The sequence below is a fragment of the Molossus molossus genome, unplaced genomic scaffold (genome assembly GCF_014108415.1).
Source record: "Molossus molossus isolate mMolMol1 unplaced genomic scaffold, mMolMol1.p scaffold_m16_p_3, whole genome shotgun sequence".
Lineage (NCBI taxonomy): Eukaryota > Metazoa > Chordata > Mammalia > Chiroptera > Molossidae > Molossus > Molossus molossus.
Window position 1 is genome coordinate 97,152,844 of NW_023425366.1, and position 17,387 is coordinate 97,170,230.

The 17,387-nt window shown below is 49.5% G+C and overlaps 1 protein-coding gene across 4 annotated transcripts; it reads left to right on the forward strand.

Moving 5' to 3' along the window:
* The first annotated feature begins 3,070 nt into the window (after nucleotides 1-3,070).
* SERPINE1 (serpin family E member 1) lies at nucleotides 3,071-16,973 on the forward strand. 4 transcript variants are annotated; one of them, XM_036280489.1, is made up of 10 exons: nucleotides 3,071-3,444; nucleotides 9,590-9,659; nucleotides 10,454-10,725; nucleotides 11,354-11,587; nucleotides 12,127-12,321; nucleotides 12,928-13,126; nucleotides 14,199-14,299; nucleotides 14,414-14,500; nucleotides 15,071-15,154; nucleotides 15,460-15,656. In XM_036280489.1, the coding sequence occupies exons 3-10, from the start codon at nucleotides 10,455-10,457 to the stop codon at nucleotides 15,495-15,497; spliced, it is 1,209 nt and encodes a 402-aa protein (XP_036136382.1). In that variant the 5' UTR covers nucleotides 3,071-3,444; nucleotides 9,590-9,659; nucleotide 10,454; the 3' UTR covers nucleotides 15,498-15,656. The 4 variants fall into 4 exon arrangements, with proteins under 4 accessions (XP_036136382.1, XP_036136379.1, XP_036136381.1 ...); XM_036280488.1 differs by having other exon boundaries at nucleotides 3,072-3,444; nucleotides 9,506-9,659; XM_036280487.1 differs by having other exon boundaries at nucleotides 3,072-3,444; nucleotides 9,550-9,659.
* Nucleotides 16,974-17,387: the final 414 nt, after the last annotated feature.

The following is a 17,387-nucleotide window of genomic DNA, read 5'->3' on the forward strand; positions in this document are numbered from 1 at the left end:
CTGAGTTGGGGTTTAGGGGGACGGGCATGCAGGGGGCAGCTAGTGGGGCAGTGGAGGCACTGACAAACAGAGTGGAGGCTGGTTAAGAGCTGGGGGTGCTGGAGCCAGCTCCTCTCATTAGCTGAGTGACCCTGAGCAAGAGACCCAACTCATCTGTGTGTTGGTTTCCTCATCTACAGAATGGGGTCCGTCCCACTCCCGTCTCTGGGCCGTGTGAGAAGGAGCTAAGATCACGAGTGTATTCTCTTACTGGCTAGCAGACAGCAGTGGCTCTGCTGCAGTTTGGGAAGGGAGCTTTACTTAAAACTCTAAAGAAAAGGCATGTAGACCAAAACGTCTTAGAAATAACTGGATTTATAGACCAGAAGCCATCTAAATAAATGAGATTAACGGGGCAACCACAAATCCAGTCTGCCTGGCACAAGTTTTCAGATGCTTTGCATCTATCCTTCCACCAGCCTGACCAGCATGAGAGGCGGAAAGGGACCCTTGGGGCACTGCAGCCAGTGGGGGTGTTTCTTTCTGACTCTTCCAGATGTAGACTCCTACTGGGCCCTGAAAGGGGAGGAAACTGCCCCCTCTGGTAGCAGGCACAGTGGGAAGCCCTGGGCAGGCCTCCACTCTGACTTGGCCTGACCTCCTTCATCCCTAATGGAGCTCCCGCAGGTTCCAGCTTCTGAAAATCTTGCCTTAGACCCTAGACTTTTCTTAGTTGTTTTTTGGCAGCCATCTGTTTATTTGGAGGCTGCAGCTACGCCGGCCTCTGCACAGCTAGCTTTCTTTGCCAATGCTCTTTCAGTTCTGCCCTTAGCCTCCCTGTGGTCCTCCTGACCTTGGCAGAGGGCCCTGTTTTTCCTTCCTAGGAGCTCATCTACCTTAGAAGATCAGAAAGGGTGCAGGGGACCACGTCTCCACATTGTTCCAGGTGGGACCCACACCCCCTCTTTGCCACTGCAGCATCCATACCTGGAAAACAGTTCATGGTGTGGCTTCCCCAGGCCAAGTTTGTTTATCTGCTTGGGGCAGGAAAGCCCTGCCTTCTCCTGGTCCCTTACTCCCTGGACGATGACTCTGTCCCCTGTGCATTGTTTTCTTTCCGGTGGAATTTCTGCTCTTGAGGACTCAGTGTTCTGTGCTACCCCTGCTGCTGCCCACACTGCCATTTATCACATCCCGGTTTCCTCCTGTCCAGACAGTGCTGGCTACCAGCCAGGACCTCGACTATTTGTGGAGAGACAGGGACTGAGGACAGCAAAGGGTAGAAGCAGGAAGTGGGAAGCTATTGTTCCTCCTTGGTCAGAGTCTCGGGGCCTCTTCTGTGGGGCCTGCGGTGTGTGCAGTGGAGCAGTGTACACGCAGGCAGCCAGCCCAGGGTAGACACGTGAGGAGGTTCCACTCCGATGGAGACACACCCTTCAACCTGGGACTTCATACTCCCCGATCAGTTTCTCCCTAGATTTTGTGCAAGACCCTCCTGGTACTAAGGAAGGCAAGGAGCCCAGACAGATAGGCGGATATTGAGGCCAATCTCCAATGTGGTCACAGGACAGGGGGTGGAGGGCAGGAGTGCCCAATATGTGCCAACTTCCTTGCCCATGGCACTTCCTGTCGGGTTGCACAAGGTGGGGAAAAAAAGGCAGGTGTGGAGAGGGGTGGCTCATGCCTCCCCTCTCCTGTCCTAGACCCTAGCCCACACACCAGCTCCAGGAAAGAGCCCCAGTCTGATTCCTGGGGTGTTAGATGTAACTCAGGTCAGCCTGCCTTGCCAGCCCCGGAGCCCTTTGTTTGGTTTGAACTGCTTCATATTTGCCACCTCAGCTCCCCTCACCCCAACAGCCCCAGCCCCCTCCCTCAGTCACCTCCCAAAGCAGAGCTGTGATGTAAACCAAGGAGCTCAAGAGAGAACGCACAAGAAAAAACTTACAATTTTTTTGAGGGAGGCCGGGGGGATGGGGGAGAGAAACATTGATGTGAGAGAGAAACATTGTACTGCCTGCATTAGCATTTATTCATACAGCCCTGTTAGTTCCTGACACAGATGTGGGTGTACAGCAACCGCCCCCTCCCAAAAGCAAGGGACTCAGGAGGAAGACCTGTTATAATTCTGGGTCCTGGGAATAGGAGGAACAGCAGGCATTGCCAGCCTTGAGCATCTGCTTTAGATCGAAGTTTTAACACAGTAATAATGCTTTTGTCAGGCATCTGCAGGACCTGGTCCTCCTCTGTCCATGCCAGAGATGGCCAGAGTCATCGGTGGCCTTCCTTACCCCCGTGTGGGCCCTGTTAGCCCCATCTGGTGAACATCTGGGATCCCTTACCCGAGGACCTGATTAGTTAATCCTTCTCTAGCATAGGAGTCCCTGTCTCTACCCTTAGGAAACCAAGGGGCTCAAGAGAGGACACATAAGATAAAAAAAAACAAACCACATATTTTTTTTTTTTAGAGAGAGGAAGGGTGAGAAAGAGAAAGAGAAAGATTGATATGAGAGAGAAATATCGATCGATCAGTTGCCTCTCACACATGCCCCGACTGGGGCTCAAACCCGCAACCTGGGTATGTGCCCTGAGCAGGAATCAAATTCACAACTTTTGGTGTATGGGACAATGCTCCAAACAACTGAGCCACATTGGCCAGAGCTAAAAAAAAACAAACCACCCACAATTTGAAAGTTCAACGGATACTTGCTCATCACATTCCTTCTGTGGATACATACAGTTGATCATTTCATTCATGAAATCCCTTAAAATCCTAACACTGTTATGGATGTGGCATCACTCTCCTCTCTTTGCAGAAGAAAATACTGAGGCTCAGGGGTGTAAAGGAAGTCGCTCAGAGTTTTCTCCTAGTCCTCAGGCCACATCTATCCCTTCCTCCGAAAAACCTCTTATTCAGACCCATGGTGTCTGTCTGAGGAGACTGAAGCTCTAGGAAGGTCAAATGATTTGCTCACAATCATCGTGGTAACTGGAGCCAGGACTATCTGGTCACAGGGATGGTCATCAGAGAAGCCTGTGTTGAGAGCAAACCCATCGGCTCAGTAAGCAGGCCTGATGGAAAACTTGGCAGGAAGGGGAGGGCAATCTTCTGTGGTGGTGGGTCTCCTTGGCTGCCTTTCCTTATTAGGGTAGGCTCTATAAGGTTAGGAGAAAGAGGCAGCACTGGGCACGTAAGGGGTGGGGGCAGTGGCAAGGAGGATCTGGGTATTCTGGAGAAGGGAGTGGGCAGGGCACAGAAACAGGAGATGAAAAAGTATCAGTGTGAAGAGTTTGGAAAGTCCTTTCATGTGGCCTCCAGTCGGCCTGGGGATAGAGGGTCTGCTTAGGATGGTGTAAGATTCCTGAAGATAGGACATGCCCTTCCACATCTCTGACGGTCTCATCAGATCCAGCCCAGAAGAGATCCACAGAAGCTGCTCTAGGAACAGCCATGCTGGAGGACAAAGGGTAAGCAGTTTCTCCATGACTTCGCTGACCAGGCTAATGTCCTCCGGTTCCCTTTTCTTCATACCTTACACCTACTTTCTCCAGCCCTTACAGCCCAAAATCACAAGGGGGTAGGGGAAGGGTTCTGGGCCCCAGTTGAGCCAAGCAAGCCAGCAGCCCAACTGTGTTACTGCTAGCCAAGCAGCTGAGGTAGCTCAGAGTGACTCAGATGAAGAGATGTGTAGAAAGGGCCTGCTTCCAAATGGTGAGGAAGTAAGAGAAAGGGAATGGTCAGGGATGTCCCTGGCTCTCTGGTGGCAGATTCCATCTGGGCTGCATCACCAGGCTACTTAATTTCTGGGGCCTCCACCACCCACAGATTCCCCACTGACCCAGGGTTATCATCTCTCTGGGTGTCTGTACACTGGTTGTGACCAGAGCCAGGATCCAGACTAGAATAAGAACATCTATTTCAAGGAGATGGGAGGGGGACACAGAAAGAGCAGACACCAGTGACTCGGAAGCCCACAGAGAAGAGCAAGGCGAAGATGGGATGCCTCAGGCAGAAAGGGAAAGATTGCTCTCTAGAGATGAAGACAGGTGGAGCAAGAATGGGAGCATTTCCTTCCCTTCCCTTCCTGGACTCTGTGCTTCCCCAGCCCACCCCTCCTTATTGCCCTCTGCTTCTCTGCTAAGTCCACTCTGCCTCTTCCTCCTAATCCAGCATCAGTCCCTCTTCCTCCGGGAAGCCTTCCCTCCACCGGCACCCTGATAGCTTAAGTCTTACAGCGTAGCATACAGTCAGTTTCACATTTTAATCTAATTATTACATGCATGTAATCTTCTGTCCCAGTAAGAGCAAACATTCAAGAAAGAGAGAAATTTATATTTCTCTGAATCACACCATTGAGTTGATTGTCAATAAATATTTGACCATTTTTGGGAAGCCAAGATTCACACAACCGTCAGGGTAAAATAAAACAGGATGTGCCCAGGAAGAATTATAAAGGGACATTCAGGAATGTGGAGAATGAGGAACAAGTTCTGGTAAAGATGAAAGAAGTGAATCTGGGTTAGAATCAGACACATAGGTGAGGAGATATAGAATACAAGACAGAATCTGACCTGGAGAGGTGGGGGGGAGGACAGAGGGCAGGGACCCTGGGGCCTGCATTGTGTCATTCTAGCTGATACCATCAGGCTCTGTGGTCATATGTACCCCAGAAATAGCACACTCCACCCTTCCCTGCCCCAAACTTCCCCTTCTGGCTATACAGGATCCCATTTGTTCCCTCTGTCTCTTTCCTCCAAGAGAGGAGGCTCATTCTTGCTAAAGTGGGGATGGGGGTGGGAAGCTGTGTGGGTCTCTGGTGCGCATCAAACACTGACATTATGAGAGGCTTCCTCAAGAGGATGCTGCCGCCTTACCTCCCCCTTGGAAATAAAGATAAATGAGACACAGCAATGACCACAGTATGTTTAAGGATAAGTAAAGAAATGACTGTAAGACAAGGGGATGTGCATAAAAGTGGTAAAAGGGTTATGGGTGCTATAGAGGAATCAACAAGAGATAGCAGACATGGGTGGCAGGGAATGGGCCAAGAAGGCCCAGAAAGGCCCAGACTAGAAGAGTAGGCCAAGCTCAGCTCTAATTTTATCTGTTGTAAAACAATCCCACCTGCACTTTCTAGTACCCTGAAGGGATCAGAACATGTGTCAAATGTCAGTGGCGGTCCCCGTGTGACCCCACAGACAGAGAGGAAAATCTTCTCAGGATCTAAAACCTGCAAAGGTGGCCAGAGGGAGCATGTCAGGACCAGGGTGGAAGCAGGAAGATCTGGCCTGAAATGGACAAGAGGGGTTGGCAGCCATTCTCTCAGATAACCAGTCAATCCACTTCCCAGCATTTAATCTACTCTACCAATAGCCAAGGGAAGTAAAAGAGAATGCCTAAACCAAGGAGCTTGAGTTGTATTAAAATTAACAACTCAAGCTGTCCGGGTTCCTGTCCTGGCTGTGCCCCAACCAAGAGTGGCTGCCTTGCCCTGGCCAGTTTGGCTCAGCGGTTAGAGCGTCGGCCTGCGGTCCTGAGAGACCCAGGTTCGGTTCCCACTAAGGACACGTACCTCGGTTGTGGTTTGTCCCCGGCCCTGGTTGGTCGTGCGGGTGGCAGCCACTCGATGTGTTCCTTTCACATCGATGTTTCTCTCTCTCTCTCTGTTCTTCTCTCTCCCTCCCACTCTACCTGAACAAAAAAATGGGAAAATGTCCTCGGGTGAGGATAAAAAAAAAAAAAAAAAAAGTGGCTGCCACTCAGTGAGAGTCTAGAATATGCTGGACATTGACAGACAGTATTTCATTTACTGCTCACAACAGCCCTGAAAGGGTGGAAATCATTATCTACCAATCTATAAAGCCCTTTTTACATACCTATCCACAAAAGGAAAACTAAGGCTCACAAAAGTTTTGCCTACAGATACATAAATAGCTAAGTGTCAGACCCCTGACCAGGCTGGGTCTGTCTGCTCCAACGAGCACTGTTCTCTCATCTGTGATATGTCACGGTGGCCTCAAACACATTACATTGCTCAGCCTCACCTGCAATACAAAGGACTGCATTAAGTGGTTCTTAGAGCCCTCCTTGTCCCTGAAACTCAGATATAAATAGAGACAAAAGCAACGGCAGAAAGCAAGGGCTATGTTGGGGGGGGACACAGGTTTTAGTGTCATGGGAGTTTCTGGAGACATGGCTGGTGGGGCAGGAGAAGACAGAAAGGAGAAAAGCTGCGGAAGCAGAGGGGGGAATCAGGCACCAGTGTGAGGAAGAACTCTGGAAAGGCAAGGAGGCCTTGTTTCTGTCAGGCTGTCCCAAGGGAACGATCTTAAGAGGCTGAGACACACAGCCCTCACCCCAGCTCACTCCTACCGGAGGGCAGAGCTAGCCCAGCCCAAACACAGGCTATTTTTGTCACTGTGTTGTTTGGAGAACAACCAGGCCAGAAATAGTGCAGTGAGTTAGTAGGACCCTGTCCTTCCACCCCCAGCTCTCCCAGTGAAGTCACCAAGGATGAGGAGGCCAGCTCCAACATTCCAAGGAACCTGTGTAACTGATAGGAGGCAGCACTGTCCTCCTCACAGGGAGACTTGGAACAGAGTATTTGACTGTAAAAGGGATTCTGGAAGAGGAGAGGAGAGGGAAAGCAGGACTGAGTCATAAAGAGTGGAAAAGAAATAGTGGGAAAATGGGGAGTGAGCTCACGAGGTTGAGACTTGAGGAAACCTGGGAAGGAATGGGCAATAACCCCATAGATGGACAGTTGAACAGAAGAGATCAAGAAAGGGAAAGGGGAAAAGAGGACAGATGGTTGGTGTTGGGAGAGCAAAGGAGAAGCAAAAAGGAAGAGCCAAGTGCAGGCGAGAGGGCAGCTGGAGGGCAGGAGGTGAAGGGTTGGAGATTGACACCAGTGGCCCCGAGGCCCCAGCTGAACCAGGGCTCCTGGAGCGCGCGTGCATGTTGGGGGGTAGCAGTGATGGAAAGTGTGAGTCTGAGACTGGTCTAGTCACGAACCACCTGCGGACAGATGGAAACATCTTTCCCAGTGAGCCGAAACTGGAACTTCCCCCCCAACCCACAGCCTTGTAATTCACCTTCTTATCTCTGATTTTCCTGGAATCAGAGATCCAGCTATTTCAACAGCAGGGACTTTTCTCTTTCTGTCCATTTGACCCCTTACAAAAGAGCCAAGGCTTGAAAGAGGTGATTGGTTCAAGCCTGTCAGTTTGGGTTGAGGGGAAGGAGAGAAAGTTACAACCCCTTGAGTCAGGTCAGATTCTGAGAAAGGCATTGCAGGGAGGTCTCCTGCGGGGGCGGGGAGGGGGGGCAGTGGGTAATTGGGAAGCACTATGATGTGTGGAAGGTCTCCAGAGGACACACAGGTTCGAGGCAAGGGCATTTCACAGGGAGGAGCAGGAGGGATCACAGTCAAGTGTAGGTTTAGATCTTCTAGTAGCCCTAGCTCATCAAACTCTGACATGGGACTTAGTTACACTAGGTTTTGCTGCATTTTCTAATACATACTCACCAGATGCCTACGAGTCCCTTCTATTTTAGGAAAAGACCCCAAAATAAGTCAGCTCTTTCTGTTTCCAATGTATAGTGCCCCTGTCTCTCCATGAGGACACAGAGCTGCTCCTAGGCTCCTGCGCCTGGGAATGAGTGTCTTTTCTGGAATGGCATTAGGTTCATCCATCAGGTCCAGGAGTGGAGACAGAATTGGTCACCGCCCTGGCAGGGTCCAGGCCATCCACAGAAAACAGCAGGGACCTTTACAGCTGAAGCCTGTCAAGGCAATGGACAAGGGCTACTGGAATAATCATGGAGCAAGGGAAGGAAGCTCAGCTGAAGTGGCTGGAGAGGCCAGGCAGTGAGGTGCCAGGAGGGAGCAATTTCCAACTGAATCTCAACCCACTGCTCTTCCAACTCGGGACTTGGCACACTCAACTCAGATTCCCAAGTCCCTGTCTCTCTCTGACCCCAAGGGTGGATGGCAAGGCACTGGGGGCATTTCTGGGGACCGAAGATAGGTCGGGGGCTGGATTTCTGTCCTCTCTACTGGAGAGAAATCAAGGGTGACTGCTTCCTCCTCATGGTTAATCACCCTCTCAGGGACTCCAAACCACAAATAAGAAAAGGAAAAGGAATAAACAAGAAAGCAACTACATGGGAACAGTCCTGTAACGGGTCGGTGATCCTAACTTTCCAACTGAGGTTGCCCCTTTTTCCCTTCCATCCAGCATCCCCACCTGACTCCCAGGAGCAACAGGAGAAAACAAAGGCGGAGTCAGAGTAAACTAGGGAAAGCCATCCAGCTGTGGTTGCCCTTGGTATCTGTTTACTGAAAAAAACCAAAACAAATATCCCGACACTTCCACCCACTTAAACTTCCTGTGCATCTGTTATTGGCTGTCTCGATGGATATTCCCGCTTGAACTCTATCACCTACACAAATCATGACAGTATATAGACCCCAGGTCAAGTGCACCATCCATCTCCATCCCTCAGGACCCTGTGGCACCCCACCCCCTGTCTATAGTATCCAGGCCACACTGCCAAACCCCCAAATGCACTTGTCCAGCCCCACTCACTTGCCTTTAGCTAATTTCTACCCTCTATAAAATTCCTGGGTCACTATTCCACTTCTCACTCAATGTCCTAGGAGCACAAACCAGCCAGGAATTGATGCCCTTGCTTCTATCCCTACTTGCGCTGCTCCAGCCCTCCAAGTGTCTGCATCTGGAGGAAAAGGATAAGGCTTAATTCTCCCCCATCACAGCAGGCAGCTCAGAGAAACAAAACTTACACGTTGAGCTACTAATTCCTTGTCAAGACTTGACCCCAGTAACTCCTGGTTCCTCCGCCACCCCACCCAGCACACCTCAAACTCCTGGCAGACAGGGCTATCGACACAAAAGAAGCCCTCAGGGGCACCTCAGGAGTCTGGACACGTGGAAGAATCAGCCATGCATCATCCAACACTCGACAGGAGGGAGTCCTCTGCCAGGCTCATGTCTTAGACAGTCAAAACCCAGACAATCACATGGCACGCTCCGTGCTTGTGGCCGCTGGGATGTGGCCAAGAGGAGGGAGGGGCACTCTTCTTCGGTTGGCGTGCACATGGTGTAGACAACGCTGGCAGACAAAGTCCACAGGATCCTTAACCTCTTCAATAACTCTGTGGGGACCCATTTCTCCAAAAGAAAAGGAGGGGATGTTTCCCCAAGGCTGAGTACTGGGGAAGCTAATCTCAAACACTGGGTATTTCAGGCTGTCTGGCACTGTGAGGGGTCAGGCTGGCATAACATCCAAAGAGGGAGGGACACAAACAGAAGGCAGTGTAATCAGGGGAGGCCCTGGGGCCAAGGCTGTCAGGGTTTTCTCAATCATTTATGAGCCCTCTCACACACGTACACACACACAGCAGCACGCACACACATGCCTCAGCAAAGTCAGACTTCCAGAGCAAAAAAGTGGGTGGAGCTGGGCCGTGAGTTAATCTATTTCCTGCCCACTTCTGGTATAAAGGGAGGCAGCTGCCTCCTTAGCAGCACAGCTGCGTCTGGCTGCAGGGCTAAGGGCACTGACGAGAGGGACACACCCCCTGTCCAGCAGCGGAATCACCACAATCTGCAGCAGCCGCAGGACAAATTGCAGTCACGAGACACCTTCAGAACTTCAGGTAAGAGAAAAACAAACTTTCTCCACTTTTTCTCTTGGGTTAAGGTAGAGAATGCCCCTCCACAGAACTCCCCTGTCCAATCCCCACTTTGCCCCACTTTGTCCATCCCCTGAAGACCCGTAGTCCTAAATTGCCCTCTCCATAGCAGTGATTGCAGAATCTGAACCCATCTTGGTTTCTTTCTTCTTTTTCTTTATTTTAATTAACCTCTTTTAAAATTTACCTTAGAGAGAGGAAGGGAGGGAGAGAGAGAAACATCGATGTGAAAGAGACACACCAACTGGCTGCCTCCTGCACAACCCCAACCAGGGTTGGGGATCAAACCTGTGACCCTTCAGGCTGCAGGCCAGTGCTCTAACCACTTAGCCACACCAGCCAGGGCCCACCATGGTTTCTTTTTTTTTATCCTCACCCGAGGACATTTTTTGATATTTTGTTCAGATAGAATGGGAGGGAGAGAGAGAGAGAGAGAGAGAAACATCGACGTGAAAGGGACACATCGAGTGGTTGCCACCCACACAACCCAACCAGGGCCGGGGACAAACTGCAACTGAGATACATGCCCTTAGCAGGAACCGAACCCGGGTCTCTCCAGACCGCAGGCCGATGCTCTAACCGCTGAGCAAAACCGGCCAGGGCCCACCATGGTTTCTTAATGAATCTTGCCCTTGTGTTCATTTAGCACCTGTCAGCAACATGGGAAGCCTGGCCCATGGCTGGGATGTCGTCTTCCCTTCCCATTCGCCATTCTTCTAGAACTGTTCCCTCATCAGATTCTTTCCCACTTGCTCTAGGATGCAAATGTCTCCAGTCTTGACCTGCCTAGCTCTGGGCCTGGCCCTCATCTTTGGTGAAGGATCTGCCTCATACCATCGCCAGTCTCAGGCTGCCCAACTGGTCACAGATTTTGGAGTGAAGGTATTTCAGCAGGTGGCACAGGCCTCCAAGGACCGTAATGTGGTTTTCTCACCGTATGGGGTGGCCTCGGTCCTGGCCATGCTGCAGCTGACAACAAGAGGAGAAACCAGGCAGCAGATCCAAGCGGCAATGCAGTTTGAGATTGAAGGTGAGAGATGGGCAGAGTAGGAGGCAGGTGCTCATGCAGCCTTCACAGAACTGGGGTGTAACCAACCAGAAGCAGAGGACAGGCTGACTCCAGCTTAGCTGGGCCAACACCTGTGCTGCCTTGTTGTAGGGACCACCATATCCTGTGTCACTTGGCCCTTGACCAGTCACAGAGTGTACAGGCCAGTGGACTTAGTGTAAAACAGCCTTGTATCATCACTTATTAGCTGCATAACCTTAACCCCTCTGAGGCTCAACTTCCTCTTGAACAAAATGAGGATAATAAAAGTACCTAGCGCAGAGGGCTGCTGTAAGGAGTAAACAGAACTGTACATATGAAATGCTTTGCATAGCTATTATTATGATTATGAGAAAAAATGTAGAGTTCATAGTTTAAAAACAGAAAAATATTTCAACCCAAAGAAAGGGTTAGGACCTGAAATTTTTTAGAAAAAGGGAGAGATGCAAAAGAGATTAAGGTTTGGAATGAAATCTTCCAGAGACACTGTAGGGATCAGAAGAGTCTCATCCATGAGGGCAGGGTGAGGTCTCTCATGGGGGAAGTTGGCCCAGCTGGGACCCAGCAGCTGAGCATGAGCCTGATGTGTCCTTTTCTTCCTCCGGCACAGAGAAAGGCATGGCCCCTGCCCTCCGTCAACTGTATAAGGAACTTATGGGGCCATGGAACAAAGATGAGATCAGCATCGCCGATGCCATCTTCGTCCAGCGAGATCTGAAGCTGATTCAAGGCTTCATGCCTCACTTCTTCAGGCTGTTCCGAACCACGGTCAAGCAGGTGGACTTTACAGAGATTGACAGAGCCAGGTTCATTGTCAATGACTGGGTGAAGAGACACACAAAAGGTGAGCAGGCAGGGAAAGGAAGCCGGACCCAAGGGCCTGCCAAGGAAGGGGATTTGGAAACAAACCCCAAATATTCCAACCTCTCCCTTTCAGCATTCTCTTCTTTGTAGGCAGAAGGCCAAGTGCTCTAAGAATCAGTGTCATTTTTTTTATAATTAGGCCTTCTCATGAACCAACTCTAGAGGTATCCCTAAAAAAGTGCTATATGATTTCATTAGAATGGTAATAACCATGATGAGGAGCACACACAGTTCAAGACTATAGCTTAGGGAGCAAAGTAAGGGAAGACATAAGTTTCCAGGTCTGATCCTGGACAGGATCCTAGGCCCAAGAAAATGTGGTGAGCTGGGAGGCTTTCTGAGACCCTTAGGAAGATGGAACAGGCTGAAAACGGCTACATTCGTTTACCTAAACCCCCAGACTATCTTCTGACTGGGTTACTTCAACATACACACATCCATCTGAGGCCTGGGAGCTGAAGGGAACTATCCAAGGGGATTAGAAAATATCTAGCTCCTGATCACCTGGTTTTCCAATAGGCATGATTAGTGACTTACTTGGCAAAGAGGCCGTGGACCAGCTGACACGCCTGGTGCTGGTGAATGCCCTGTATTTCAATGGCCACTGGAAGACACCCTTCCCGGAGTTGGGCACCCACCACCGCCTCTTCCACAAGTCCGATGGCAACACCGTGTCAGTGCCCATGATGGCTCAGACCAACAAGTTCAACTACAGTAAGTGCAAGACTCCTTTCCCCAAGTCCTATACCTACTGGACCTCATCCCTGGGTGTTCCCCTCTAAGGGAAGATAAACCCTAGAATACACCCCAGTTTTAACAAAGACTTCCCAAATAGAAGTCACTAGGATAACTGGAGTAACAGAAAGTAGCTTTATCTTATGCAAGATGAAGCTGAAATCCAGCAGTTCCCTCGGGCCCACGTTTGGCCACTTGACCCCTGTCTCTCATCCTCATGTGTTTCTAGTGTGATTACCTGGGGCTCACAAATCCGGCTGTGGGAAGGGCTATGTGGAAGCTGAGATTCAGGAGATGAGGATTGGAATGAATTAGTGGCTGAGTATGAGGGAGAGGGGAGTGAATATAAAGAAAGCCAGAGAGAGACAAAGAAACCAGAAGAAACTGAATGGACAGAAAATGAAGGAAATGGAAATGAAAACATCAAATAGGGGACTGTGGGTGTGGGAGTCTCAAAAGCCAGAATGGGGAGCAGGCTTCCAGAAAGAGTGGAGGGGACAGGAGAACTAGTTGAAAACCCAGCGCTGGGTTAGAACCTACAAGAACTGAAGCCATTTTCAATGTGCCATCTTGGTGTCTTCACAGCTGAGTTTTCCACCCCTGATGGCCATTACTACGACATCTTGGAATTGCCCTACCATGGGGACACTCTCAGCATGTTCATTGCTGCTCCCTATGAAAAAGAGGTGCCTCTCTCTGCCCTCACCAACATTCTGGATGCCCAGCTCATCAGCCAGTGGAAAGGGAATATGACCTGTCTGCCCCGCCTCCTGGTTCTGCCGAAGTAAGCCACCCCTTACTCACTACAGTTGCCAATGCCCTAATCCTCTCTATTGTCCGCCTTCCTTCTCTCCTGAAAGCACTGCCCCATGTTGAGTTTCCCAAATGTGATGTTCGCAGGGCAGGGACATGTGTGGGAGGCTGATGGGAAACACTCTGGTCTGGGTTTGATTAAGATTCCTTTCGTCATCCCTCCTCCCATTTCTGCTAGAGGGCAAGGAGTTTTCTAGACTATGCCCCTGCATATACCTTCTTCAAAATATCCAGCAAAAGCCAGCCAAAGGAAGAGCCAGAGAAAGTACAGAGGTGGGAGGCTAAATGTGCCTTCAGATGTTTCTGAATGCCCCTGACTCCCATTCCCACCTTCTTAAGTCAACATCCAAAAATGGGGACAAAAGGAATTGCTTCTGCAGATGGAGCAGCTGGAACCAGCACTTCTAGCTGGCTTCCAACAATCAGATTTTTTAAAACTCTTCTGCAGAAGCAAAGAAGATGGAGAAGGCTGAGGCTGGGTAACTCTAGAATTATAAAAAGCCTCCCACCATGCTTACCCCAAATTTCCATATAGTATAATGCCAGGTTCTAGGAAAGAAGAGAATTTAGTTGCGCGCTCTCTCTCTTTCTCTCTCTCTCTCTCTCTCTCTCTCTCTCTCTCTCTCTCTCTCTCTCAGAGATGGAGGTAATTAGTTGTGCCCTGATGGAAAGCAGAGAGCACCCCAAAGACTTGCTGCTGAGTCCTCTTCAGGGTTAGCTCTCAGAAAAACAACCTACAGACCATATTTCTATTCAAATAGCCTTGCAGGAGAATTTGCCCTTGGCTCCCCAGGATTGAAGAAACTACTACCTTATTTGAGAAAAGTAATGTTATAAGTTCAAGGGGGTTGGGAGACTGCAGAAAAATGTTCATTAATGTTAGAACCTCTAGCAAGCAGAGACCTTGCAAAAAGATTGGAAATAACAAGCCTCCCTCTTTTACTTTCACATCAGTCCCAATCCTGTTGGGCTGCCGGGGTGATACCTGGTAGGGACTGGGAGACGGGGCCTGAGCTTGAGCTGTTTCCTGCTCCTGTCTATAGGTTCTCCCTGGAGAGTGAAATTGACCTCAGGAGGCCCTTGGAGAACTTGGGGATGACCAACATGTTTAGTCCAAGCCAGGCGGACTTCTCAGGTTTTTCAGGTAAGACATTTTCCTTTCATTTCTTATCCTGGTGGACTGTGCAGCCCCTTAGAGGACAGAGGAGCTTTTCCCTAAAAACCAAAGCTGATCTACTCTTGTATCCACCCATTTCAGATCAAGAGTCTCTCTACGTATCACAAGCACTGCAAAAAGTGAAGATCAAGGTGAATGAGAAAGGCACAGTGGCATCCTCCTCTACAGGTGAGTCAGGCTCAGCCTAGCACGGCTCAGCCCAAGGCTTACAGGAGGGACCACTATGGCACCCACACCTGCACGAACCTTCTCTGCTCTGCTCCACCAGGCCTCTCCTCACAGAGCAGCACTTCCTGTGTGGGGAGTATTGCCCTTTCCTCACTAGTGGTTCTCAGGCTAGAAAATGGGCCTGCTTTCCCTGGGACCTTGTTCCCTTACCCAGTGGCTCCTGGGGTCTCCTGAATATGAAAGGCCTCCCAAGGGAAGCCTGGGTTGTTCTCACAGTGGTTAGTCAACTTAAAGAACTTGCTTATCAATATGCCCTAAAAGGGTTTAGATAAATGTCTGTTTGTAAGAGAGCAGCTGGTTGATCTCTACCAAACTCCTGGAAGAAACAAGGCCTCAGAAGACTTCCCTAAACTTTTAAGGTTCATGTCCAACAGAACAACAGAGCCTCCTAAAAACGACACCCCAGTGCTGCTGCCAGAAGAAAGGCTGATGTCAATGGATCACTTGTGATCAATTCAGGAACCAGTGCCGACATCCCTCTGTTCTAACAAATTGTCCCTTCTCTTCCAGCCATTACTGTCTCAGCCCGAATGGCCCCCGAGGAGATCATCATGGACAGACCCTTCCTCTTTGTGGTGCGGCACAACCCCACAGGTGAGCCTGAGCCCAAGATGCCCCACCATTAAGGGCACCAGTAGAGACAGGTGTAGATACCCCTCTTACCCCAGGACTCTAGGCAAGGGATCCATACCTCTGATCCTCTTCCCCTCCTCAGAGACAGTGCTCCGTCATAGATAGAGTGCTGGGCCAGGACCCCAGTCCTCGCTTAGTCGCTAAAGCAGCTGTGACTCCAGACATCTCACTCGTCTTCTCACATCTTAGTTCATCCATAAACTTCAAGCTTGGTGAACTGTGCCATTCCTTCCAATTCTCATCTCCCATGATTCTTCCATCCTCAGGAACGGTCCTTTTCATGGGCCAAGTGATGGAACCCTGACCATGAAAAAGGAAGCTCTCATCTGGGACAGAACTGGAGATGTATCAATGAAGAAACTGCGAAGAAAAGAACTTTTATTTTCATTAATCTTTCTGGAGAAAGAGAAGACATTTGCCTTTTTAAAAATGGTAAAGCTGCCTTCTAGACCTCAGCCTCTCCAAACCTGACTGTAAAACTCTCAGAGCCACTTGTGCAGCTGCTTCTGCCCATTGCTCTGCCCGTTCAGGTCTTCCGATCTGGATCCCACTGAGGCCCTGGCCGATGGCACTGCAAGGCTTATAGGAGCTTCCGTGTGCTTGGTAGAAACTCTTTGCATTCCAGTCACGTTGCCATCACTCTTGCACTGTCTGCCACTGCTGAGGAGGCTGGCATCAGGCCAGAGAAGACCAATGCAAGAAACACCCTTTCATTGCAAAGTCTGTCCTTCCCCGGCTCAGAGGTGCCATGGAATGGCAGAGCAACTACCTACCCAGTTGCAGAAACCCATCCTGGCCTGGTCATCTCCCTCCCCAGAAACAGTGAGCATATATTATTTCTGAGTGTAGGTGACTTGTTTACTTATAGAAGCAGGTTTCTGCTTCCCACAAACTTTATTTTGCAGGAATAGAGGAAAAAGGTATGCCTGGCTCTTGGCTCCAATCTCCTAGTGCGGAGGGTGGGATGCCTCGGGTGTGCTTGATTATTTATCACATTCTTGTGTGCTTGTTAGAGCGAAAGAGGACTATCAAGAAATGCATATTATTTAAACCTGCCTAGAGTGTTCCTTTGTGGTCTGTGTTATTGCATCTCAGGAGTCTGGCCACTTAACTGCCATACCCCAGGGGGTGGCAAGCATGAGGGGCTCACACTGCCACCTTGTGGCTGCCCAAACCCCATTGCTCTTCACCTTTCCTTGCCTTTCCAATTGATGGATTAGGACCCTGCCAAAATTATCCAATTTCCCACATTAGGGACCAAAAGGATATGATGGGTGAGAGAGATTAGAGTGAGGACAGAGTGGTTTCAAATTTTTCCGAAATATTTAGGAGCAGGAGTGCAAAGGGATGCACGACCTAGCAGGACAGAACTTTCCCCAATTATAGGGTGACTCACAGCTGCATCAGTGACTCACTTCAATGTGTCATTTCCGGCTTTTGTGTGTGAGCAGTGGACACGTGAGAGAGAGGGAGGGAGAGAAAAAATGAGAGGGAATAGAGAGAGACAGCGAACTCAGGCTCAACTTCCCTAGTTAGATAATCTTTTTGAAAACCAACTAGCTAAGGGATATGGCACGAAGACCAATTTATTGAAGAATTGCATATAGATTTCGAATGAATGCAGCCTAATAGAATTGTAATCATCCCACTGTGCTCTTCAGCAAAAATTTTGGTTCTTTGTTTTTTTTTTTCTTTTTTCATTATGCACTGGACAGTGATAGCCACACACCGTACTCACAAGGACACCCAAATGTGGGGCACGATGTTCTTGAACTTGTGTTGAATTATATGCTTTTACATTTCTGATATATAAAAAGCAAAAATGTTATTTTAAAAAAATAATTAAATAAATAAATAAAAAGAATATTCCAAAAACAGTCCCCACCTTTACTTTCCACGATTCACATAGTACACAATCAAAATTCCATTTGTTCACAGCCATCTCAGGTAAAAGGGATCTTTAGGAAACATACATACATGGACCCAGGCATGTCGACTTGCCACGGGCCTCCAGGACTCAGCAAGAAGGCCCCAGAAACATGTTGTGTGGGCATGATTCTCTCTCTGGGCATCATCCTCAAAAAGGAAAGAGGATTCCCCCAAATACCTTCTACCCACTTAGACAGGCCTGCTCATGCCCACTGCCCCTGTGGGTTTCCATCTCCACTCATGCCATTTCCTTCTATCACCAAAT